Consider the following 26,471-nt stretch of genomic DNA (forward strand, 5'->3'; position numbering starts at 1 on the left):
CTTACTAAACCATAGGATACAGACATTACGTCAAAGCTTTATTGAAGATGTCTTCAACTAATATTTATAATTTTTACTATACAAGTAATCATGCATAGCTTTATTTCCTATAATTTACTAGGGAACATGAGGAGAACACACAGGTTCTGTCTGGCCTGCGATTGTGGCACACGCAGCAACTCCCCGGAGGGCTACAGGGACTCGTACTAAATCCCATTTTCAGAGAAAATTTGAAAATTGCACTGCTGGGCGGGTAAGGACAATTACATCATCTTGTCAGCTCCTTGAAGAAGGTGCATAGATTCTAGCAGGACAAAAATGGAAAAAAGCTAAGGCTGTGATTGATGTTGACTTAGAAATTCTAGAATCACATTATCAATCTGGCTGCAGAATGCCAACACAGCAAGATTTTTTTCTTTGATCCAAATATATATTATATGCAATTTTTTTTTTCTGCAGCGTAGACTGGTGATCCACTTGTACACACTGGTTTGATATTCTAGTTATTGGTATATTTAGTGAAGATTCCTAGTAATATAAAAGACTACATGAGATAAACCTCGAAAATAGTAATGCAGTAACTTTCACCTTATTCAAACCTATAACTAGAATAAGTCATATGTCCACCAAAGTAAATAATCAAATTAATTTATTAAACATACATCATAATAATACAGCATAATACAAACAAGAAAGAACAAGATGCTCAATGTGGAATGCAAGTAAGGAGAGCACCACATTGCAGATCAAATAAACACAGGGTGGATGTAAAGTGCACATGCATAGTAGCAGCAAGAGTACCCGGCTCCAACACAGGAACCACCCGCTAGTGCATAAAGTGCACTTGCAAAATAGCAGCAAAGGCACTCAACTCTCAAGTGAGTAACACTCACCCATAGTGCCTTTGATTCTGCGAGATGGTTTGTCTCCAAAACCCTTACGCGCGTTTCACATTGGCTTCTTCGAGGGGAGGGTGTCAAGCTCATGTGAAACGTGCGTGGGGTCTTGGAGACACACCATTTTGCAGAATCCAGGGTACTATGGGTGAGTGTTACTCACTTAGAGTTGAGAACCTTTGCTGCTGTTTAGCATGTGCACTTTATGTCCTAGCGGGTGGTTCCTGTTTTGGAGCCGGGTACTCTTGCTGCTACTATGCATGTGCACTTTACATCCACCCTGTACTTGTGTTCCTTACTGAGCATCTTGTTCTTTCTTTTTTGTACCATGCTGTATTATTATGATATATCTTCAATAAATTCATTTGATTATTTACTTTGGTGGATTTATGACTCATTCTAGTTATAGGTTTGAATTGCGTTCTGAGTCACTACCTACCATTTTCTTTGTTAGTCCTTCCGTAATAACTTGGGTGCTTGGATCCACATTGTGGGTCACTGCTACGGCCCCTTTTTCCTGTCGTTCAGTTGTTGCTAACAACTTTTACCTTATGACTATTGTTTTCCAGCCAGTTACACTCTTTATTTTTTTATTTTGTAAAAAAAATAAAAAAATAAATATATATATATATTTTTTTTTTTTGGTTTTTATATAAATCCACCACTCAGAGTTCATTGTGACCTTTGATCTAAGGTTTATACTAATACATTTATAATTATTTTTATGTTCTCTCTCCTTAGAGGCAATGCTTGGGCAGACGATGGCAGCTTACTTGGTCCTGATAAACATGGAAAGGATGTGCTTTCACTGGATAAATATGCAGAGAGCAGATGGGAGGTGAAGTGACATGCTAACTAATAATACTTGTTCTGCTGCTTTAGTTCCTACATCCAAATATTGTTGTGTTTGTGGTTCAAAATCTATAGATTTTCTGGAGAATTGCTGCACAGATGCAGTCAGTATTGGGTATACAATCATGGTCGAAAGTGTTGGCATCCTTGAAATTGTTCCAGAAAATGAAATTTCTTTGTCGCTCCATTGGGAGACCCAGACAATTGGGGTGTATAGCTTCTGCCTCCGGAGGCCACACAAAGCATTACACTTTAAAAAGTGTAACCCCTCCCCTCTGCCTATACACCCTCCCGTGCATCACGGGCTCCTCAGTTTTTTGCTTTGTGTTGAAGGAGGCACACATTCACTCAGGCTCCACATTTTAGTCAGCAGCAGCTGCTGATTATATCGGATGGAAGAAAAGAGGGCCCCAGGGCCCCCGGCATGCTTCCTTCTCACCCCACTAAGTCGGCGGTGCTGTTAAGGTTGAGGTACCCATTGCGGGTACAAAGGCTGGAGCCACATGCCGTTTTCCTTCCCCATCCCTTAGAGGCTCTGGGAGAAGTGGGATCCTAACCGGTCATCCAGGCACTGGGACCGGGCTCCCTCCGCAGCCCCTGTGGGATTCTGACGGACAGGAGACTGAGTATCATCAGGGACAGGCCCTGCATCATAAAGGTACTCTGTGTCCCCTTGGGGACGGTGCATGGAGCACTTGGTCTCAGACGCTGCAGCGGCTGCTGTTTTTGTGTGACGACCGGGACTACCGCGCCGACCGCGCCTGCTTGCCGGCCGCGGTATTAAATTTAGTCCCCGGCTTTTGCGGCCTAGTGCATTAAACTCCCGCCCCCGGGCCTGCCAGTCAGGGGTAAGGGCGGGACGGTCGGCCTGACGTCGACTGTGAGGGCTGGAGCATACTTAGTGTCCTCCTCCCCCCTCACTCATCACTCTGGGGCACCAGATTCCTGCACTTTATGGATCACGCCCACGGCTCCCTCCTCCCCTTAGAACGCCGGCAGCCATGTTTTAAACACATTCTGCCGGTGGAGGACTTCTGGCTGCAGCTCTGGGAGACCCAAGGCAGGGAATCTGGTGGACACACACCGCTCTGGGCGGTCGGTAAGCCACACCGGTCACCCGGTGCTGGTCCCCCTAGGGTGCCGAACTGTATATATATATATTATATTTGTATACATTTTCTACGTTCAGCCGCAGTGTTTAGCCCTTGGCTATATACCCTCAGTGATTACTCTCCTAGGAGAGAACAGCATGTCGGTCACAAGGAGCAAGGGTACCAAGGCACAGGGTTATTTTGCAACCTGTACCTCTTGTGCGGCTATGCTACCTGCAGGTTCCACCTACCCTCACTGTGAGCAATGCTCGGGCCCTGTGGCACTCGCTCAGCCGGAGCCTCGGGCACTGGTGGGACCCTCGGCCCAGGTAGAACCGCCGGCCTCCTCTGTCCAGGCGGCAGGGACAGAGTTTGCAGTTTTAGCTGAGAAACTCTCTGAGTCACTTTCACAATCCATGACTCAGTCTATGGACAAATGGTCTGCTAAGATACTAGAAGCCTTGCAGTCCAGACCGGCCCTTATACAGGCCCCGGGCACTGCGGGATCATCGCCCCCAGGCCCCTCTCGGTCTGCGCCGCAGCATGCTCCTGGGGTGGCCCCTAGGTCTCACGAGGAGGACTCCGGCACGGACCGCAGTCCCAGACCGGCTAAGCGGGCTCGCTGGGAATCTTCCCCGACTTCATCACGCTGTTCGGGGACTCAGCTTGAGGACTCTCTGGAGGATGAGGCAGAGGTCGCAGCCCAGGGCTCTGACCCTGACGTTGCTCTCAATCTTGATACACCTGAAGGGGACGCCATAGTAAATGACCTTATAGCGTCAATCAACCAGGTGCTAGATCTATCTCCCCCGCCTCTACCTGTGGAGGAGTCGGCTTCACAGCAGGAGAAACACCAGTTTAGGTTTCCCAAACGTACACTCTAACTTCAGAGATGCTGTCCAGAAGCACAGAGCTTTTCCGGACAAGCGCTTTTCTAAGCGCCTTAATGACACACGTTACCCCTTCCCCTCTGACGTAGTCAAGGGTTGGGCTCAATGTCCCAAGGTGGATCCTCCAGTCTCTAGACTGGCGGCTAGATCCGTAGTAGCAGTGCCTTTGCAGCCGTGTGGGCACTCCAAGCTATCATAGCTTGTCTGTCTGAGATTAATACGGTCACACGTACCTCTGCTCCGCAAGTAGCGTCTTTGACTTCTCAGGTGTCGGTTTTTTCGTCCTACGCCATGAACGACGTCCTGGACTCTGCTAGCCGTACAGCGGTAGCATCCGCTAATTCGGTGGCAGTCCGCAGGGCCATGTGGTTAAGAGAATGGAAGGCAGACTCTGCTTCCAAGAAGTTCTTGACCGGTTTGCCTTTTTCTGGCGACCGATTGTTTGGCGAGCAATTGGATGAAATTATTAAGCAATCTAAGGGAAAGGACTCGTCCTTACCCCAATCCAAGCCAAAAAGACCTCAGCAACGGAAAATTCAGGCGAGGTTTCGGTCCTTTCGGCCCTCAGCCAGATCCCAATCATCCTCGTCCAACAGGCCGCAGAAGAGCCAGAGGAACTCTTCTGCATGGAGGTCTAAGTCACGTCCTCCAAAAACCGCCGGAGGCACCGTCTCCAAGGCGGCCTCCTCATGACTTTCAGCCTCCACAAACCGCATCCTCGGTCGGTGGCAGGCTCTCCCGCTTTGGCGACGCCTGGTGGCCACATGTCCAAGACCGATGGGTGAGAGACATTCTGTCTCACGGTTACAGGATAGAGTTCTGCTCTCGTCCTCCGACTCGTTTCTTCAGAACATCTCCGCCCCCCGAGCGAGCCAATGCACTTGCTCAGGCGGTGGACACTCTGAAGACGGAAGAGGTTGTGATCACCGTTCCCCTTCAGGAACGTGGTCGCGGTTTTTACTCCAACCTGTTCGTGGTGCCAAAAAAGGACGGATCATTCCGTCCCGTTTTGGACCTCAAATTGCTCAACAGACATGTGAGAACCAGACGGTTTCGCATGGAATCCCTCCGCTCTGTCATCGCTTCGATGTCCCAAGGAGACTTCCTAGCATCAATCGACATCAGGGATGCCTATCTCCATGTGCCGATCGCACCAGAGCATCAACGCTTCCTGCGTTTCGCCATTGGGGACGAGCACCTTCAGTTTGTGGCACTGCCTTTCGGCCTGGCGACAGCCCCATGGGTCTTCACCAAGGTCATGGCTTCCGTTGTGGCAGTCCTGCACTCTCAGGGCCACTCGGTGATCCCTTACTTAGACGATCTCCTGGTCAAGGCACCCTCCCGGGTGGCATGTCAACACAGCCTGACCGTTGCTCTGGAGACTCTCCAGAGGTTCGGGTGGATCATCAATTTCCCAAAGTCAAAATTGACTCCGGCCCAATCACTGACTTACCTCGGGATGGAGTTTCATACTCTCTCAGCGATAGTCAAGCTTCCGCTGGACAAACAGCGTTCGCTGCAAGCTGGGGTGCACTCTCTCCTTCGGGCCCAGTCACACCCCTTGAGGCGCCTCATGCACTTCCTGGGGAAGATGGTGGCAGCGATGGAGGCAGTCCCTTTTGCGCAGTTTCATCTGCGTCCACTCCAATGGGACATTCTCCGCAAATGGGACAGGAGGTCGACGTCCCTAGACAGGAACGTCTCCCTTTCTCTGGCAGCCAAAACCTCTCTTCAGTGGTGGCTTCTTCCCACTTCTCTGTCGAAGGGAAAATCCTTCCTGCCCCCATCCTGGGCTGTGGTCACGACGGACGCGAGTCTGTCAGGATGGGGAGCGGTTTTTCTCCACCACAGGGCTCAGGGAACCTGGACTCCGACAGAGTCCTCCCTTCAGATCAATGTTCTGGAGATAAGGGCAGTGTACCTAGCCCTAAAGGCGTTCCATCGGTGGCTGGAGGGCAGACAGATCCGCATACAGTCGGACAACGCCACGGCGGTCGCGCACATCAACCACCAGGGCGGCACACGCAGCCGTCAAGCCTTCCAAGAAGTTCGGCGGATTCTGCTGTGGGCGGAGGCCACAGCCTCCACCATCTCCGCAGTTCACATCCCGGGCGTAGAAAACTGGGAAGCAGACTTTCTCAGTCGCCAGGGCATGGACGCAGGGGAATGGTCTCTTCACCCGGACGTGTTTCAAGAGATCTGTTGCCGCTGGGGGACGCCGGACGTCGACCTCATGGCGTCTCGGCACAACAACAAAGTCCCGGCATTCATGGCACGGTCTCAAGATCACAGAGCTCTGGCGGCGGACGCATTAGTTCAGGATTGGTCGCAGTTTCGACTGCCTTATGTATTTCCTCCTCTGGCACTGCTGCCCAGAGTGTTACGCAAGATCAGGTCCGACTGCCGCCGCGCCATCCTCGTCGCGCCAGACTGGCCGAGGAGGTCGTGGTACCCGGATCTGTGGCACCTCACGGTGGGTCAACCGTGGGCACTCCCAGACCGCCCAGACTTGCTGTCTCAAGGGCCATTTTTCCATCTGAATTCTGCGGCCCTCAACCTGACTGTGTGGCCATTGAGTCCTGGCTCCTAGCGTCCTCAGGGTTATCTCAAGATGTCATTGCCACTATGAGACAGGCCAGGAAACCAACGTCAGCCAAGATCTATCACAGGACTTGGAGGATCTTCTTATCCTGGTGCTCTGATCAGGGTTTTACCCCCTGGCCGTTTGCCTTGCCCACTTTTCTTTCCTTCCTTCAATCAGGAATGGACAAGGGTTTGTCTCTCGGTTCTCTCAAGGGACAAGTATCGGCGCTTTCCGTGTTTTTTCAAAAGCGTCTAGCCAGGCTTCCGCAGGTCCGCACGTTCCTGCAGGGAGTTTGCCACATAGTCCCACCTTACAAGAGGCCGCTGGAACCATGGGATCTTAACAGAGTGCTAAAGGCTCTTCAGAAGCCACCTTTCGAGCCACTGCGGGATGTCTCTCTATCACGTCTTTCGCAGAAGGTGGCATTTCTAGTGGCAGTTACATCACTCCGTAGAGTGTCGGAGTTGGCAGCGCTGTCATGCAAAGCCCCCTTCCTGGTTTTTCACCAGGATAAGGTGGTTCTGCGTCCGGTCCCGGAATTTCTCCCTAAGGTGGTATCCCCTTTTCATCTCAATCAGGATATCTCCTTACCTTCATTTTGCCCTCATCCAGTTCACCAATGTGAAAAGGATTTGCACTTGTTAGATCTAGTGAGAGCACTCCGGCTCTACATTTCTCGCACGGCGCCCCTGCGCCGTTCTGATGCGCTCTTTGTCCTTGTCGCTGGCCAGCGTAAGGGGTCGCAGGCTTCCAAGTCAACCTTGGCTCGGTGGATCAAGGAACCGATTCTTGAAGCCTACCGTTCTTCTGGGCTTCCGTTTCCTTCAGGGCTAAAAGCCCATTCTACCAGAGCCGTGGGTGCATCCTGGGCATTGCGGCACCAGGCTACGGCTCAGCAGGTGTGTCAGGCGGCTACCTGGTCGAGCCTGCACACTTTCACGAAACACTATCAGGTGCATGCCTATGCTTCGGCAGATGCCAGCCTAGGTAGGCGAGTCCTTCAGGCGGCGGTTGCCCACCTGTAAGAGGGAGCCGTTGTTGGCTCTTTTTATTGGGGCATTCTTTTACCCACCCAGGGACTGCTTTTGGACGTCCCAATTGTCTGGGTCTCCCAATGGAGCGACAAAGAAGAAGGGAATTTTGTTTACTTACCGTAAATTCCTTTTTTTCTAGCTCCTATTGGGAGACCCAGCACCCGCCCCTGTTCCCTTCGGGCTGTTGTTCTTTTGTGTACACATGTTGTTCATGTTGAATTGTTCTTTTGGTTCATGGTTCAGTTCTCCGAACATCCTTCGGATTGAATTTACCTTAGACCAATTTATAACTTTCCTCCTTCCTGCTTTTGCACCAAAACTGAGGAGCCCGTGATGCACGGGAGGGTGTATAGGCAGAGGGGAGGGGTTACACTTTTTAAAGTGTAATACTTTGTGTGGCCTCCGGAGGCAGAAGCTATACACCCCAATTGTCTGGGTCTCCCAATAGGAGCTAGAAGAAAAGGAATTTACGGTAAGTAAACAAAATTCCCTTCATTTCTCCCAGAAAATTATTGTAATTGCGCACATTTTGCTCTACACCTGTTTATTTCTTTTGTGTGTATTGCAAAGAAAGGCAGCAGTTGTATACTGCCCAGGCCAAAAACTAATACTCTAGCAGGAGGATGCAGCTAAGCCCCCACTAAGTGGAGGCATCACAGGTGCAGGAGGAGCAAATCACACACACACTTCCATGGAATGGAGGGTACGATTGCTGGATGGTAAAACTGCACACTGATGGCTTGCATAGAGCACTGTTCACACATGCAGATGCACAAACACAAGCCCGCAGCCTATTGGGTGACGCCCATACTATTAGATCAGGCGGGCTGCCAAGCCGTACTCCATCTGTGCACCATACAGGGACAGGAACTCTAATATGCAAGGCCTAACAGAAAGGGGCCTGGCTGCATCCTGTACAAAAAAATAAGCAATTTGCTATTTTTATATATAGTGTAGGGACCTACAAACATGAGGTCCCGTGACGAGGGTTGTAGACTTCCATATTTTGGCCATAATACCAACTAAAATTTCATTTTTTGGAGGATATTTTATTCCTCTTTATGTTGCTATTTTTATACCTTGTGTGTATTGGAGCAAGACAAAAATAACCAGATAGAATGCAAATTGGGCATAATTTAACACAAACCCCCCAAATTTGGCTGAGCAAAATTGTTGGCATCCTCAGCTTAATATTTGGTTGCACACCCTTTGGAATAAATAACTAACTGCAATCAATCGGTTCCAATAACCATCAACAAGCTTCTTCCACCTCTGAACTGGAATTTTGGATCACTCTTCTGTTGTAAATTACTCCAGGTTTCCCATAGTTGAAGGCGACTTCAACAGTAAATTTTAAGATCTCTCCAAAGGTGTTCAATGGGATTTAGATCCAGACACATTGCTGCCACTTCAGAACTCCCCAGTGCTTTATTTCCATCCATTTATGTGTGCTTATTGAAGTATGTTTGTGGGTCATTGTCCTGCTGGTAGACCCGTTACCTAGGATGGAAATCCAGTTTTCTGACTCTGGGCACTACATTGCCACCCAAAATCCTTTAGCAATCTTCAGATTTCATGGTGCCTTGTCCACAGTAAAGGCACCCGGTGCCAGAGGCAGTCAAACAACTCCAAAATATGTTTGAACCTCCGCTATATTTGACTGTAGGTACTGTGTTTTCTTTATCGTTCCTATGGGAGACCCAGACAATGGGTGTATAGCCTCTGCCTCCGGAGGACACACAAAGTACTACACTCAAAAGTGTAGCTCCTCCCGCTGAGCTTATCCACCCCCTGGAGAACCAGATCTAGCCAGTTTATCGCTTTGTGTTCAGGTACATCCACACATGCATTCTCATCTGATTTTTGATTTTTGGAAAGAGTTTGAAGAAAAGCGGGTCCAAGTCTGGACCCCCGGCATGTCCCTTCTCACCCCACTGTGTCGGCGGTGCTGTTAAGGTTGATTCCAAGGCTGGAGCCTTACATGCCGTGCTCCTTCACCATCCCTCCTGGGCTCTGGCTTGAAGTGGGAGCCAGCACGGTTCTCCATGCTTGGCAGGAGATCGGTCTCCATCCGCAGCCCTTCAGGATCCTGCTGGACCGGAGCACTCATCCCCAGGGACTTGGAACCCTGCGTCTCAGCAAGCTAAGTACCTCAGACGTTTATATATTGGGGGTCCCTGTACTTTATTGTTGTGGGAGAGTGTGCTGAGTGAGTTTTATGACATTTCCGGCGGGTTCTCTGGCTGTCGCCTGAGAACCGCGCCGATGGTGCCTGCGCGCCGGCCGCACCGCTCAAATTTAGGCCCCGGCTTCGCCGGAGGCCTAGTTTCGGTTTCACTGCCCTCGCATGTCATTCATGCAGAGGGACAGCGCGGCTCCGCCCAGCGGCCGTTCTGCACAGGGGAGGGACACTCCTCACTGAGTACATGTCTCCTCCCCTGTAAGTCTCTATGGCCCTCCAGATCCCGCTCCCAGAGTAAGTCCCGCCCCCTCTCTTCGCTCCGGCGGCCATTTTCTCAGCGTTTTCCCTGCGATCAGCACTGGTCTGCAGCATCCCTGCTGAGGTGCTTGGGGGTCCGGGCTTCGGGATCTGGAGGGCACACAACACCGCTCCAGCGGTCTGGTAAGCCACAACCTCTGGTTGTGGACCTCTGTATATACTCTCTGGGGGTCATTCTGGCAGAGCCCCCACTCCAGCAGCATGTCTCACACTAGGAGCAACGCTCCAAAGCTGTATTCAGTATGCACTGAATGTAAGCTCCTACTGCCTGAACCGAGCACCTATCCACATTGTGATGCCTGCTCTAACCTGACGATGCCTCAGCCTGGAATCGCACCTCCAGTTTTCTCTCCGGCTGCTCCGGCTCCTGTGGCTGAACCCCCGGCTTGGGTAGAATCCTTATCTAGGTCTATCTCCCAGTCTTTTGCTGACTCCATGGGACAGCTGTCCAGGACTTTGCTGAACATGCATCAGCCCCCTTCACAGGGTGCCTCTGCTGCTAGGGCTCTCTCAGGACCGGAGCTCACAGAGGATTCATCATCTGGTCCCAGACCCCGTCCTCCTAAGAGGAGACGCAGGGCTCCCTCTCCTTCCTCGTCCCGCGGCTCTGTTTCAGAAGCTGACTCGCAGGATGAGGAGGATGCCTTTACAGGGGGCTCGGAGGCTAACTCCATGAGCCCCATTGATCTGTCTGAAAGTGACTCAGATGTTAGTGATTTGATTGCGTCCATTAATTCTGTACTGGATCTCAATCCGCCAGTATCAGAGGAACAACCCTCTCTGGCAGAAAAGCACCAGTTTACCTCGCCTAAGAAGACAAAGAGTGTGTTCTTTAACCACTCCAGTTTTCAGGCCGCTGTGACCAAGCCTAGGGCCTGTCCTGACAAACGCTTCCCAAAGCGTGGTTCTGATGACCGTTTTCCCTTTCCACCTGAGGTGGTCAAGGAGTGGGCTCATTCACCAAAGGTAGATCCCCTGGTGTCTAGACTCTCAGCCCGGACCGTTGTATCAGTGGCTGATGGCACCTCTCTTAAGGATTCCACTGACCGCCAGGTTGACCTTCTGGCCAAATCTGTATATGAGGCAGCAGGGGCCTCGTTCTCCCCGACTTTTGCAGCAGTGTGGGCTCTCAAAGCCATCTCTGCTTCTCTAGAGGAGATGCATTCCCTCGCCAGGGAATCTATGCCCGAAATGGTTACCTTAACTTCCCAAGCTTCAGCTTTTTCATCCTATGCCATGTCTGCCATGCTGGAGGCTTCTCACCGCACTGCGGTGGCTTCGGCTAATTCCCTCGCTATCCGCAGGATCTTGTGGCTTCGAGAGTGGAAGACAGATGCTTCTTCAAAGAAGTACCTTGCTGGACTCCCTTTTGCTGGGTCCCGGCTGTTCGATGAACAGCTGGATGAAATTATTAAGGAAGCTACTGGCGGGAAGAGTACTTCCATGCCACAAACCAAAACCAGGAAACCTGTCCAGGGTAGGAATCAGTCGAGGTTTCGTTCCTTTCGTTCCTCCAACTGGTCGTCCTCTAAGCCCTCGGCCTCGGCCACCATATCCGCAGTCCACATCCCAGGCGTGGAAAACTGGGAGGTAGATTATCTCAGCCGTCAATAACCGTGGACAGTGGCGAGTGGTCCCTGCATCCGGCAGTGTTTCAGTCGATCTGCCGCAAGTGGGTCACTCCGGACGTGGACCTAATGGCATCCCGTCACAACAACAAGGTTCCGGTTTACGTGGCTCGCTCCCACGATCCTCAGGCATTCGCCGCGGACGCTCTGGTTCAAGACTGGTCCCAGTTTCGTCTGTCCTACGTGTTTCCCCCTCTAGCTCTCTTGCCCAGAGTTCTGCGCAAGATCAGAATGGAGGGCCGTCGAGTCATCCTCATTGCTCCGGACTGGCCCAGGCGAGCTTGGTACCCAGACCTGCTCCATCTGTCCGTAGAGGTGCCGTGGCATCTTCCGGACCGTCCAGACCTTCTCTCACAAGGTCCGTTTTTCCGCCAGAATTCTGCGGCTCTCAGATTGACGGCGTGGCTCTTGAGTCCTGGATCTTGACGGCTTCTGGTATCCCCCCTGAAGTCATCTCCACTATGACTCGGGCAAGTCTCGGCTCTGTCAGTGCTGTTCCAGCGGCGTATCGCCCGGCTGGCTCAGGTCCGCACCTTCTTGCAGGGCGCGTCTCACATCATTCCGCCTTACCGGCGGCCCTTGGATCCCTGGGACCTAACTTGGTTCTCACGGTTTTGCAGAAACCCCCCTTTGAGCCTCTTAGGGAGGTTTCTTTGTTTCGTCTTTCACAGAAAGTGGTCTTTCTAGTGGCCATAACTTCCCTCAGGAGAGTCTCTGATTTGGCTGCGCTCTCTTCGGAGTCACCTTTTTTGGTTTTTCATCAAGACAAGGTGGTTCTCCGTCCGACTCCGGACTTTCTTCCTAAGGTCGTCTCTCCTTTCCACCTTAACCAGGACATTACCCTACCTTCCTTTTGTCCGGCTCCTGTTCATCGCTTTGAAAAAGCGTTGCATACTCTGGATCTGGTGCGTGCTCTCCGGATCTATGTGTCTCGCACCGCTGCTCTTAGGCGGTGCACCTCTCTTTTTGTGCTAACCACAGGTCGGCGTAAGGGCCTCTCTGCTTCTAAGCCGACCTTAGCCCGTTGGATTAGGTCGACCATTTCGGATGCCTACCAGTGTTCTCAGGTGCCTCCCCCGCCGGGGATCAAGGCACACTCGACCAGAGCTGTCGGTGCCTCTTGGGCTTTCAGGCAACAGGCTACGGCTCAGCAAGTCTGTCAGGCTGCCACTTGGACTAGCCTGCATACCTTTTCAAAGCACTACCAAGTGCATGCTCATGCTTCGGCAGATGCGAGCTTGGGCAGACTCATCCTTCAGGCGGCTGTCGCCCATTTGTGAAGTTAGGCTCCGCCTACTTCTTAGTTTTTATGTTTATTCCCACCCATGGACTGCTTTGAGACGTCCCATTGTCTGGGTCTCCCATAGGAACGATAAAGAAAAAGAGAATTTTGTTTACTTACCGTAAATTCTTTTTCTTATAGTTCCGTATTGGGAGACCCAGCACCCTCCATGTTGCCTGTTGGCAGTTTCTTGTTCCGCGTGTTATCGCCAGCTGTTGTCGTGGACAGAGTCTCTGGTTGTTCCGGTTCTTGCTCTGTTTTTACTTGTGGGTGGCTATTCTCCTTCAGCTTTTGCACTAAACTGGCTAGATCTGGTTCTCCAGGGGGTGTATAAGCTCAGAGGGAGGAGCTACACTTTTGAGTGTAGTACTTTGTGTGTCCTCCGGAGGCAGAAGCTAAACACCCATGGTCTGGGTCTCCCAATACGGAACTATAAGAAAAAGAATTTACGGTAAGTAAACATAATTCTCTTTTTTTTCTTTCTAGGTCTCATTCTGTTTTCAGTAAAGTAGAATGATGTTCTTTACAAGCTCTATCTTGGTCTCATCTCTCTCCTGGAAGGATTTTGGCTTACTCACATACATTTTGGCAAACTACAATCTAGCTTTTTTATGTCTCTTTGTCAACAGTGGGGTGTCCTGGATCTCCTGCCATAACGTTTCATCATTTCATTTAAATGTCGACAGATAGTTCGCGCTGACACTGATGCACCCTGAGGCTGCAGGACAGCTTCAATTTATTTGCAACTTGATTAGGGCTTCTTATCCACATTCTTGACTATCCTGAGTTGCAATCTTTGATCAATTTTTCTCTGCCGTCCACATCCAGAGTGCCATGGGTATTAAACTACTTGGTTATGTTGCGCACTGTCGAGAAAGGAACATCAAGATCTCTGGAGATGGATTTGTAACATTGAAATTGTTGATATTTTTCAACAATTTTGGTTCTCAAATCCTCAGACAGTTCTCTTTTCCTCTTTCTGTTATCCATGCTTAGTGTGGCACACACAGACACGAAATGCAAACACTGAGTCAACTTTTCCCTTTTTATCTGGTTTCAGGTGTGATTTTCATTTTGCCCACACGTTTAATAGATGTGAGTTTGAACGAGCATCATATGCTTGAAAACAAAGTTGTGTACTCACAATTTTGCAAAGTTGCTAACAATTTTGTCTGCCCATTTTGGGGTTTTATGTGAAATTATATCCAATTTTTGCCTTTTTTTTTCTCTGTTGTGTGTTATGTTGTTTCAATACACACAATTTAAATAAACGTGCATAACAAACGTGTGTAATTGCAATACATTTCTAGTGAAATACATAATTTTCTGAAGCAATTTCAAGGGTGGCCAATCAGTGGTTAGCACAGTATGTTGGCTGAGTGGTTAGCACTGCAGTTTTGCAGCGTTGGGGTCCTGGGTTAAAATCCCACCAAGGACAGTATCTGCAAGGAGTTTATATATTCTTCCCATGTTTACGTGGATTTCGTCCCACACTCCAAAGACATACAGATAGGGACCTTAGATTGTGAGCCCCAATGGGGACAGTGATGCTGATGTATGTGAAGTGCTGTGGAATTAATGCCACTATATAAGTGAATAAATATTATTATAATGGTGTCAACACTTTCGGCCATGACTGTATATAGGAATATTCAAAAGATTATTTGTGTATGTATTTATATATTACTTTGCTGTCATAATTGTGACCCCTACAGTAAATGGCCAGCGGACCTTTTTAGCAGCTGACTCAATAGACCCATAATTGCGTCTTGAAATACTTTTTTTTTTATAAATTATTTTTTTTTTTTTGAAGGATGGTTTGGAAAGTTGTACCCTATGTTTTATAAGCAGCTTAATGCTTTTCTAAAGCCAGTGGCAATATTAACATCTTAATCCTAATTAATTAACATCTTACTCTTTTTTTTTTTTTTATATATAGGTTATATTGCAATTTATGGTCGGGTCTCCTTGTGCTACTGTTAGCCAGGATTTGGCGCAGCTTCTCATTCAAGCTGGCCTCATGAAAAGGTACTACTGCTTTTTTTTTTATATAAATCAAACACAAAATATAGCCCGCTCATCATATCCAAATGATCCAGAGTGTATCATGTTATCCGCAAGGAAAAACCTAGGCATGGGCTACATAGACTCCAAAAGGAAAAGAACATCGTGATGTACGATCCAACGCGTTTCAACAAAAAAGTAGTTATGTCTTATTCATGTACATTTTTGTTGAAATGCGTTGGATCGTACATCCCGTGAGATCTGTTGGTGCCTCTATCGCTGTGACTGTTAAAGAATTGAATAAAGACGGAGTTTTATTTTTCTTGCCTTTGTCCGCTGGATGTTTTTTCCCTTTTGGAGTACTGCTTTTTTTGTTTTGTAAGGGCCTACATGTAGTTGTGTAGCCTACCCGAGCTATTGAGGGAAGGCCTTAAGGGCGCTTTACATGCTACAATATATCTTACGATGTGTCGGCGGGGTCACGTCGTAAGTGACGCACATCCGGCATCGTAAGTTACATTGTAGCATGTAACAACTACGTGCGATTGCGATTGAACGGTAAAACGTTCATCGCATGCACGTCGTTCAATTCCTAAAAATTGAACGTCAGGTTGTTCATCGTACCCGGGGCAGCACACATCGCTGTGTGTGACACCCCGGGAATGATGAACAGATCTTACCTACGTCCTGCGGCTCCCGCCGACAATGCGGAAGGAAGGAGGTGGGCGGGATGTTTACGCCCCGCTCATCTCCGCCCCTCCGCTTCTATTGGCCGGCTGCCGCGGGACATCGATGTGACGTTGAACGTCCCTCCCACTCCAGGAAGTGGATGTTTGCCGCCCACAGCGAGGTCGTATGGACGGGTAAGTACGTGTGACGGGGGGTTATTCGTTTATGCAACACGTTCAACAAATTGAACGTGCCGCACATACGATGGGGGCGGGTACGATCGCATACGATATCGTATGCTGGATCGTATGGTGTAAAGCAGGCTTAAGATTAGTCTTGTTTTCCTTTTGTTTTCCATGTTACTGAAATCAAGAAGGATGTATTATTAGTTTGTATTAGTTACTAGCTGTACTACCCGGCTTCGCCCTGGTTAATAACTGTTGTTAACAAAATAGAATGTATTAACATTCCCGGGATAGAATGTATAAATAGAATGTATTAAGGCCCGGGATAGTAACTGTCTCTCTGTTTCTCTCCCATTCTCTGTCTGTCTCCCCCTCTGTATATATCTCTCTGTCTCTCTCTCTCTATCTCTTTGTCTGTCTGTCTCTTTCCCTGTCTGTCTCTGACTGTCTCTCTCTTTCTCCGTCTGTCTATCTATCTCTTTCCCTGTCTATCTGTCACTTTCCCTGTCTGTCACTTTCCCTGTCTGTCACTTTCCCTGTCTGTCTCTTTCCCTGTCTGTCTATCTATCTCTGTCACTTTCCCTGTCTGTCACTTTCCCTCTCTTTCCCTGTCAGTCTGTCTTTGTCTGTGTCTGTCTCTTTGTGTCTGTCTCTTACCCTGTCTATGTCTGTTTCTTACCCTGTCTATGTCTGCCTCTTTCCCTGTCTGTATCTGTCTCTTTCCCTGGCTGCATTGTGACACGCCAACATTCCATATAAGGGCGTGGCTGCGCATTCTTCTGAAGTTCTGGCTGCACTGTGGCTTCCAGCTCCATTCGCTTTAATGGAGGCAGGTTTTTTGACGAATAACTGTAAAGCGCGGGGTTAATATTTCCCCTCGAAACATAGCCTATGACGCTCTCAGGGTCCAGAAGTATGAGTGTGCAAAATTTTGTGTCAGTAGCTGCGACGGTGCAGATGCCAATCCCGGACATACACACATACACACATACATACACACATTCAGCTTTATATATTAGATATGGTGTCCTATACAGGTTGTATGAAGCTGACCTATTTTTATCTGATCAGCATGGCTGCTGTAGCCAGTTAAGCTAGCCATATATGTCAGACATGGCCTAATTCAAAAGTCTGAAACACTGATCACACTGAGATCTTGATACTCGGAGCGACCATTGGATATCCTGACCCTGGCCAATACATATGTGCCCATGGGCTAGCTAGTGTGATCCAAGTATGGTCTGTGTTTCAGCATTATTTTTCTCATCCCTCCCATGCCAATGCAGTTTTGTAAAGCCATGCATGTGTTCTAAATAGGGTGAGGAGAGTAAACTGCTGCCAGATGGTTTTAACCATGGCTTATCTCCTGTTGTATAAAAAGAGGATTTTTGGTACTTACTGTAAAATCCCTTTCTTGTAGCCTTCATTGGGGACACAGGAAACCAAGAGTATTGGCTGCCACCTCCAGGAGGCTGACGCTATGAATTACACTTAAAGAATAAAGTTGTCTCATCTCTTGCAGACTACACCCACCTGCAGACATCAGACTAAATCAGTTAGTGAGAAAGCAGTATGAGAAGCTATACCATGACAAAGAACAGTAGGGTAGAACAGAGCAAGAAGCCATAGGCCACATTGGAAATAAGACATCCCGTAGGGTCATAAAGGGTGAGAGCTGTGTCCCCAAATGAAGGCTATGAGAAAGGGAGTTTAAGTTAAGCACTGTAAGGGGACAAGGCGAGATCCTGAGATTCCAAGGAGTGTAGAATGAGCTACATCCTGAAAGTAAGACCTGGTAAGGAGCCCGAAAGTTTCTGAACAGGAAAGAGAAGAGCGTAGAGTCCATATGGTTGGATACACACCAACGAAAAATAGTCTACCAAGTACAAAGATAGGGATGTAACAAGAAGGGCATCTATGCTGTAATCATGGACAGAATGATCAGAAATAACTGAAGACATCAGAACTGGGGCTTCAATAGCCATGCCGTTAAAATGATCAGCTGCAAATACGGGTGGAAGATGGGACCCTGTGAATTAGATCCGTAACAATCTGGCTGCCATCTGGTAGCCTGTGTGGAAAGATTGATTAATACTTCTTTCTAGGATTTTCTGTTCCATTCCGAGGCAATGAGGATGATCGGAATCCCTTTTAACTTGATCTTCTAGAGCTGTTTGGGTCAATCTGAATGGTATTAGGTCAACAACTGGAGTGCCCCACTGGTAACAAATCTGGAGGAAGACATCAAGGTGAAGATACCCCTGTCCCGTGGATAGCCCTTTGTGGCTTAAGAAGTCCATGGACCAATAATTCACTGCGGGTATGTGGACTGCTGAGATTGCTGGAATTCTTTGTTCTGCCAAGAGAAAAATTTGAGATATGACTGCCATGGCTAGACAACTTTGTGTTCCACACTTTTGGTTAATGTAATGCCACGGTGGTGGTATTGTCAAATTGGATCCAGACACGTACACCTGACAACTGAATCTGCCAATGGATAAGAGACAGACTAATGACCCTGAGCTCCAGGATGTAGATGACTGTGATTCAAGCATTGGACCTCCAGAAGACTCCTCACAGAGATGACTGGCATCTGTCATCACATTCTGCCAATGAATCTGATGAAAAGAGCAGCTGAGACAATCAAGGGAGGAGTACCACCATCAGATTAGTGACTGCTTGATATGGGGAGGAAGAGGACCAGGTGATCCAGGGAGGAAAACCGGCTTGACCCAACTAGTGAGGAGGGTGAGCTGCAGAGTCCTTGTATTGAACTGCGCAAAGGGAACCTGCTGGATGGACTCCACAATCTTGATCAGGATTCTCATGCAAACGTAGGGGTGAGATAGAGATGGACACCTGAGGGAACGAATGCTTTTTTGAAGGGCAGACAACTTGTCCTTGTGTAAGGAAAGCTAGACTGTGTCAAATAGTATCCCCAGAAAAATGAGTAATTTTCAAGAAATCAAAGGGGATTTGCATTCATTGACACACTATCAGAAGCAAGAAAGTGTGTCCAGTGTAAAATGCAGCCCTGTAAAGTTCTTTGAGTAAGATTGAGCCTTGATAAAAATGTCATCCAAATAGGAGATGACCATGATTTTCCTGACGCGCATGCAGACATGACCACAGACATGACTTTCGGAAACATCCTTGAGCTCTGTCCAGTCCAAAGGGGAAAGCCACAAACTAATAACGAGACTGAAGTACTGCGAACTGAAGGCATTTGTGGGGAGCCTAAAAAATGGGAATTTGGAGACCGGAATCTTGGATGTCCACTGAGCAAAGGAATTCCCCAGGTTCCATGGAAGTTATGACACAACTAAGGAACTCCATCCTGGAGTGGCATATTCGGGTCCATTAGTTCAAAAGTACATGTTCAGGATGGGCTGAACTTACTTATTCCTCTTGTGCATGATGCTAGGTCTCAATAAAAAGCTGTGAAGCACTCGTATATAGGAACCAGAGCAATAACAACTGTGGAAGCCAAGGAGGTAGACCGTGAAGAACAAGATAAACCATTATGTGGAAAAGCCGATAAACCCCTTGGGTCCCAAAATACAGGTTGGTACTTGGACACATCCACTGAATCCCTTCTTCACCTTATTTAATGGTTGAGCAGACACTTTGCTCATGTGGGGGAGGAGAGGAACTCTCTGATCCAAGTGGTGTGACTGGTGGGCGCCATGCATCTCAAAGGAGACGATGGTCTCCAACCTGAAAAGGTTCCTTGGTGGGGATTCTTGTATTGCTAAGGAAAATTTGTTGCCTCTGGAACAGAAGGAATTTTTCAACTTACCGTGTGAAGGCCAAAATGGAACTGGTTTAGAGGAAGGTCTCTTCTTGAATAGTGGAGGCCTCTCCTGATGGAGAGAAGAGATTGGAGAGAACGATATTGTTACAGTCTCCATCTGCTTGCAGGATGTTTGAACCAGCCAGTGGAAGCAGGGTGCTATTGTGGCATTTGAGATGATTTTTGCCCATTTTGGTCCCAAACAGGCAGGAGCCCTGAAAGGGAAGATTAATCGCAGTCCTTTGGATGCACATCCGTGTATCATCACTTCAGTGAAATGGCTGATTGCCACAATGTTAATTGAGGCATAAACTGAACAGTGATCAGCTGTGAGACAAAGCAGCAATACTTATCCACATGGGTAATCTGCTCTGCAAGGTACAAAAACTCAGTTGTAAGAACCCTGGGGACGATGAGCTCTGAGTCAAAAGCAGTCTTAGTTTCTGTCAAGACCCCCATGGATAGACAAATTGAATGCTTGGCTGAGTCCAAGAGTGAGAATGTTATGATCTCGGATAACTGACAGACCAAGGGCCCACGTAGAGAAGTGAGGACCTCTGGAAAAAAAATGTAAAAAAATTAATACGACCTTGTCAGAAATGTCCTCACCTGACATTCTGAACTATACTATCTCAGCAGGAGGAGATGGAACCACTTCCATTACATTTAGGGACTGGTTCACTGCATTGACAAGACTTTCAGTACCATGTGTGAGCAATTGTTCGTAGTTTCCAGATCCGATTCCTGAAATGATTGAGCCTTGCAGTGGGAAAACAAGATGGTAATTGCCGACATGGAAAGATGAAGACAGATGTTGAAATCGCTCATGGCCATGATCAGCCATGTTGGTGCAGATTAGCTGGGTTGATTTGACTTAGGGGTGCTTCACACACAGCGAGCTCGCTGCTGAGATCGCTGCTGAGTCACGGTTTTTGTGACGCAGCAGTGACCTCATTAGCGATCTCGCTGTGTGTGACACTGAGCAGCGATCTGGCCCCTGCTGCGAGATCACTGCTCGTTACACACACCCCGGGTTCGTTTTTTTTATTTTCTTTGTCGCTCCATTGGGAGACCCAGACAATTGGGTGTATAGCTTCTGCCTCCGGAGGCCACACAAAGTATTACACTTTAAAAAGTGTAACCCCTCCCCTCTGCCTTTACACCCTCCCGTGCATCACGGGCTCCTCAGTTTTAAGCTTTGTGTGGAAGGAGGCACACATCCACTCATGCTCCCATTTTAGTCAGCAGCAGCTGCTGATTTTATCGGTTGGAAGAAAAGCGGGCCCCCACAGGGCCCCCGGCATGCTCCCTTCTCACCCCACTACGTCGGCGGTGCTGTTAAGGTTGAGGTACCCATTGCGGGTACAGAGGCTGGAGCCACATGCCGTTTTCCTTCACCATCCCTTAGAGGCTCTGGGAGAAGTGGGATCCTAACCGGTCATCCATTCACTGGGACCGGGCTCCCTCCGCAGCCCCTGTGGGAATCTGCCGGACAGGAGACTTGTATCATCAGGGACAGGGCCCTGCATCTAAAGGTACTTTGTGTCCCCATGGAGACGGTGCATGGAGCGCTCGTTTCACAGACGCTGCAGCTGCTGCTGGTTTTGTGACGACCGGGACTTCCACGCCGACCGCGTCTGTTTGTCGGCCGTGGTATTAAATTTAGTCCCCGGCTTCATGCGACCTAGTACCATAACTCCCGCCCCCGGGCCTGCCAGTCAGGGGTAAGGGCGGGACGGTCGACCTGACGTCGGCAGTGAGGGCTGGAGCATACTTTAGGTTTACTCCCCCCCCCTCACTGATCACTGTGGGGCACCAGATTCCCGCACTTTACTAGTCGCCGCCCACGGCTCCCTCCTCCCCTGAGAGCTCCGGCAGCCATTTTTACAACCATTCTGCCGGTGGAGGATTTCAGAACGAGCTCTGCAGCTCTGGGAGACCCAAGGCAGGGAATCTGGTGGACACACACCGCTTTGGGCGGTCGGTAAGCCACACCGGTCACCCGGTGCTGGTCCCCCTAGGGTGCCGAAGTATATATATATATATATTTGTATATATTTTCTCTGTTCGGCCGAGTTGTTTTGCTTTTGGCTATATACCCTCAGTGATCACTCTCCTAGGAGACAACAGCATGTCGTCCACAAGGAGCAAGGGCGCTAAGGCAAAGGGTTATTTTGCAACCTGTACCTCTTGTGCGGCTATGTTACCTGCAGGTTCCACCTACCCTCACTGTGAGCAATGTTCGGCCCCTGTTGCACTTGCTCAGCCGGAGCCTCGGGCACTAGTGGGACCCTCGGCTCAGGCAGACCCGTCTGCTTCCCCTGTCCAGGTGGCAGGGACAGAGTTTGCAGTTTTTGCTGAGAAACTCTCTGAGTCACTTTCACAATCCATGGCTCAGTCTATGGACAAATGGTCTGCCAAGCTACTAGAAGCCTTGCAGTCCAGATCGGTCCTTACACAGGCCCCGGGCACTGTTGGATCATCGCCTCCAGGCCCCTCTCGGTCTGCGCCGCAGCGTGCTCCCGGGGTGGCCCCTAGGTCTCACGTGGAGGACTCCGGCACGGACCATAGTCCCAGACCGGCTAAGCGGGCTCGCTGGGAATCTTCCCCGACTTCCTCACGCTGCTCGGGGTCTCAGCTTGAGGACTCTCTGGAGGATGAGGCGGACGTCGCAGCTCAGGGCTCTGACCCTGACGTTGCTCTCAATCTTGATACACCTGAAGGGGACGCCATGGTAAATGACCTTATAGCGTCCATCAACCAGGTGCTAGATCTTTCTCCCCCAACTCCACCTATAGAGGAGTCGGCTTCGCAGCAGGAGAAACACCAGTTTAGGTTTCCCAAACGTACACGGAGTGCGTTTTTCGATCACTCTAACTTCAGAGATGCTGTCCAGAAGCACAGAGCATTTCCGGACAAGCGCTTTACTAAGCGCCTTAATGACACACGTTACCCCTTCCCCTCTGACGTAGTTAAGGGTTGGGCTCAATGTCCCAAGGTGGATCCTCCAGTCTCTAGACTGACGGCTAGATCTGTAGTATCAGTTGCAGATGGCTCATCGCTCAAGGATGCCACTGACAGGCACATAGAGCTCCTGGTGAAATCCATCTATGAGGCCACGGGCGCGTCTTTTGCCCCGGCTTTTGCAGCCGTGTGGGCACTCCAAGCTATCTCAGCTTGTCTGTCTGAGATTAATGCGGTCACATGTACCTCTGCTCCGCAAGTTGCGTCTTTGACTTCTCAGGCGTCGGCTTTTTCGTCCTACGCCATGAACGCCGTCCTGGACTCTGTTAGCCGTACAGCGGTAGCATCCGCTAATTCGGTGGCAGTCCGCAGGGCCATGTGGCTACGCGAATGGAAGGCAGACTCTGCTTCCAAGAAGTTCTTAATCGGTTTGCCGTTTTCTGGCGACCGATTGTTTGGCGAGCGATTGGATGAAATTATTAAGGAATCCAAGGGAAAGGACTCGTCCTTACCCCAGTCCAAACCGAAGAGACCTCAGCAACGGAAAATACAATCGAGGTTTCGGTCCTTTCGGCCCTCAGCCAAGTCCCAATCCTCCTCGTCCAACAGGCCAGAGAAGGGCCAGAGGAACTCTTATGCGTGGCGGTCTAAGTCACGTCCCCAAAAAAACGCTGGAGGCACTGCCTCCAAGGCGGCCTCCTCATGACTTTCGGCCTCCCCAAACCGCATCCTCGGTCGGTGGCAGGCTCTCCCGCTTTTGCGACGCCTGGTGGCCACATGTCCAAGACCGATGGGTGAGAGACATTCTGTCTCACGGTTACAGGATAGAGTTCAGCTCTCGTCCTCCGACTCGTTTCTTCAGAACATCTCCGCCCCCATCTCGGGCCGGCGCACTTTTTCAGGCTGTGGGCGTCCTGAAGACTCTCTCAGCGATAGTCAAGCTACCGCTGGACAAACAGCTTTCGCTGCAGAAAGGGGTGCAATCTCTTCTTCGGGGCCAGTCACACCCTCATGCACTTCCTGGGGAAGATGGTGGCAGCAATGGAGGCAGTCCCCTTCGCGCAGTTTCATCTGCGCCCACTCCAATGGGACATTCTCCGCAAATGGGACAAGAGGTCGACGTCCCTCGACAGGAACGTCTCTCTTTCCCTTGCAGCCAAAACCTCTCTTCAGTGGTGGCTTCTTCCCACTTCTCTGTCGCAGGGAAAATCCTTCCTGCCCCCATCCTGGGCTGTAGTCACGACGGACGCGAGTCTGTCAGGGTGGGGAGCGGTTTTTCTCCACCACAGGGCTCAGGGAACCTGGACTCCGACAGAGTCCTCCCTTCAGATCAATGTTCTGGAGATAAGGGCAGTGTATCTAGCCCTAAAGGCGTTCCATCGGTGGCTGGAGGGCAGGCAGATCCGCATACAGTCGGACAACGCCACGGCGGTCGCGTACATCAACCACCAGGGCGGCACGCACAGCCGTCAAGCCTTCCAGGAAGTCCGGCGGATTCTGCTGTGGGCGGAGGCCACAGCCTCCATCATCTCCGCAGTTCACATCCCGGGCGTAGAAAACTGGGAAGCAGACTTTCTCAGTCGTCAGGGCATGGATGCGGGGGAATGGTCTCTTCACCCAGACGTGTTTCGAGAGATCTGTCGCCGCTGGGGAACGCCGGACGTCGATCTCATGGCGTCACGGCACAACAACAAAGTCCCGGCATTCATGGCACGGTCTCAAGATCACAGACCTCTGGCGGCGGACGCATTAGTTCAGGATTGGTCGCAGTTTCGACTGCCTTATGTATTCCCTCCTCTGGCGATGCTGCCCAGAGTGCTGCGCAAAATCAGGTCCGACTGTCGTCGCGCCATACTCGTCGCTCCAGATTGGCCGAGGCGGTCGTGGTACCCGGATCTGTGGCATCTCACGGTGGGTAAACCGTGGGCTCTCCCAGACCGCCCAGACTTGCTGTCACAAGGGCCGTTTTTCCATCTGAATTCTGTGGCCCTCAACCTGACTCTGTGGCCATTGAGTCCTGGCTCCTAGCGTCCTCAGGGTTATCTCAAGATGTCATTGCCACCATGAGACAGGCCAGGAAACCAACGTCCGCCAAGATCTATCACAGGTCTTGGAGGATCTTCTTATCCTGGTGCTCTGATAATGGTTTTGCTCCCTGGCCTTTTGCCTTACCCACTTTTCTTTCATCCCTTCAATCCGGAATGGACAAGGGTTTGTCTCTCGGCTCTCTCAAGGGACAAGTATCGGCGCTATCCGTATTTTTTTCAAAAGCGTCTAGCCAGGCTTCCGCAGGTCCGCACGTTCCTGCAGGGAGTTTGCCACATAGTCCCACCTTCCAAGCGTCCGCTGGAACCCTGGGACCTTAACAGGGTGCTAATGGCTCTTCAGAAACCACCTTTCGAGCCGCTGCGGGATGTCTCTTTATCACGTCTTTCGCAGAAGGTGGCATTTCTAGTGGCAGTTACATCGCTCCGTAGAGTGTCGGAGCTGGCAGCGCTGTCATGCAAAGCCCCCTTCCTGGTTTTTCACCAGGATAGGGTGGTTCTGCGTCCTGTTCCGGAATTTCTCCCTAAGGTGGTATCTCCTTTTCATCTCAATCAGGATATCTCCTTACCTTCATTTTGCCCTAATCCAGTTCACCAATGTGAAAAGGATTTGCACTCATTAGATCTGGTGAGAGCACTCCGGTTCTACGTGTCTCGCACGGCGCCCCTGCGCCGTTCTGATGCGCTCTTTGTCCTTGTCGCTGGCCAGCGTAAGGGTTCGCAGGCTTCCAAGTCAACCTTGGCTCGGTGGATCAAGGAACCTATTCTTGAAGCCTACCGTTCTTCTGGGCTTCCGCTTCCTTTGGGGCTGAAAGCCCATTCTACCAGAGCCGTGGATGCGTCCTGGGCATTGCGGCACCGGGCTACGGCTCAGCAGGTGTGTCAGGCAGCTACCTGGTCTAGTCTGCACACTTTCACGAAACACTATCAGGTGCATACCTATGCTTCGGCAGACGCCAGTCTAGGTAGGCGAGTCCTTCAGGCGGCGGTTGCCCACCTGTAAGAGGGGGCCGTTTCGGCTCTTTTTATTGAGGTATTCTTTTACCCACCCAGGGACTGCTTTTGGACGTCCCAATTGTCTGGGTCTCCCAATGGAGCGACAAAGAAGAAGGGAATTTTGTTTACTTACCGTAAATTCCTTTTCTTCTAGCTCCTATTGGGAGACCCAGCACCCGCCCCTGTTCCCTTCGGGCTGTTTGTTTCTTTTGTGTACACATGTTGTTCATGTTGAATCGTTTCTTTTGGTTCATGGTTTTCAGTTCTCCGAACATCCTTCGGATTGAATTTACCTTAGACCAATTTATAAGTTTCCTCCTTCCTGCTTTTGCACCAAAACTGAGGAGCCCGTGATGCACGGGAGGGTGTATAGGCAGAGGGGAGGGGTTACACTTTTTAAAGTGTAATACTTTGTGTGGCCTCCGAAGGCAGAAGCTATACACCCAATTGTCTGGGTCTCCCAATAGGAGCTAGAAGAAAAGGAATTTACGGTAAGTCAACAAAATTCCCTTCGTTGCTCTCCCGCCGTGACGCACAAATCGCTGTGTGTGACAGCGAGAGAGCAACGAAATGAAGCGAGCAGAGAGCAGGAGCCAGCATCTGGCAGCTGCGGTAAGCTGCAACCACGGTAAACATCGAGTAACCAAGGTGGTTACCCGATATTTACCTTAGTTACCAGCCTCCGCCGCTCTCACGCTGCCGGCTCCCTGCTCTCTGCACATGTAGCTGCAGTACACATCGGGTAATTTACCCGATGTGTACTGTAGCTAGGAGTGCAGGAAGCCAGCGCTAAGCAGTGTGCGCGGCTCCCTGCTCTCTGCACATGTAGCGACGTTATGATCGCTGCTGCGTCGCTGCGTTTGACAGCTAAGCAGCGATCATAACAGCGACATACAAGGTCGCTGTTGCGTCACAGAAAATGGTGACGTAACAGCAACTTCGTTGTCCCTGTCACTATGTGTGAACCCAGCCTTACTCTGGGTAGTGACAACATACCAGCCGGTTGTCGCTTATGTAACTGTGGCAAGAGTATGTAAACATTGATGGGATTAGACACT

The 26,471-nt window shown here is 49.9% G+C and overlaps 1 protein-coding gene across 2 annotated transcripts in view; it reads left to right on the forward strand.

Annotated features, from left to right (window-relative positions):
• The window catches only part of GTF2H4 (general transcription factor IIH subunit 4), a 154,434-nt gene that overhangs the window by 84,199 nt on the left and 43,764 nt on the right, over positions 1-26,471 (forward strand). For both annotated transcript variants that reach the window (XM_075337150.1, XM_075337151.1), the window contains exons 4-6: positions 122-253; positions 1,638-1,734; positions 14,697-14,785. In XM_075337150.1, the coding sequence (XP_075193265.1) occupies positions 122-253; positions 1,638-1,734; positions 14,697-14,785 (318 nt within the window). The remainder of the gene's footprint in view (positions 1-121; positions 254-1,637; positions 1,735-14,696; positions 14,786-26,471) is intronic.

This window comes from Anomaloglossus baeobatrachus, chromosome 2 (assembly GCF_048569485.1).
Source record: "Anomaloglossus baeobatrachus isolate aAnoBae1 chromosome 2, aAnoBae1.hap1, whole genome shotgun sequence".
Lineage (NCBI taxonomy): Eukaryota > Metazoa > Chordata > Amphibia > Anura > Aromobatidae > Anomaloglossus > Anomaloglossus baeobatrachus.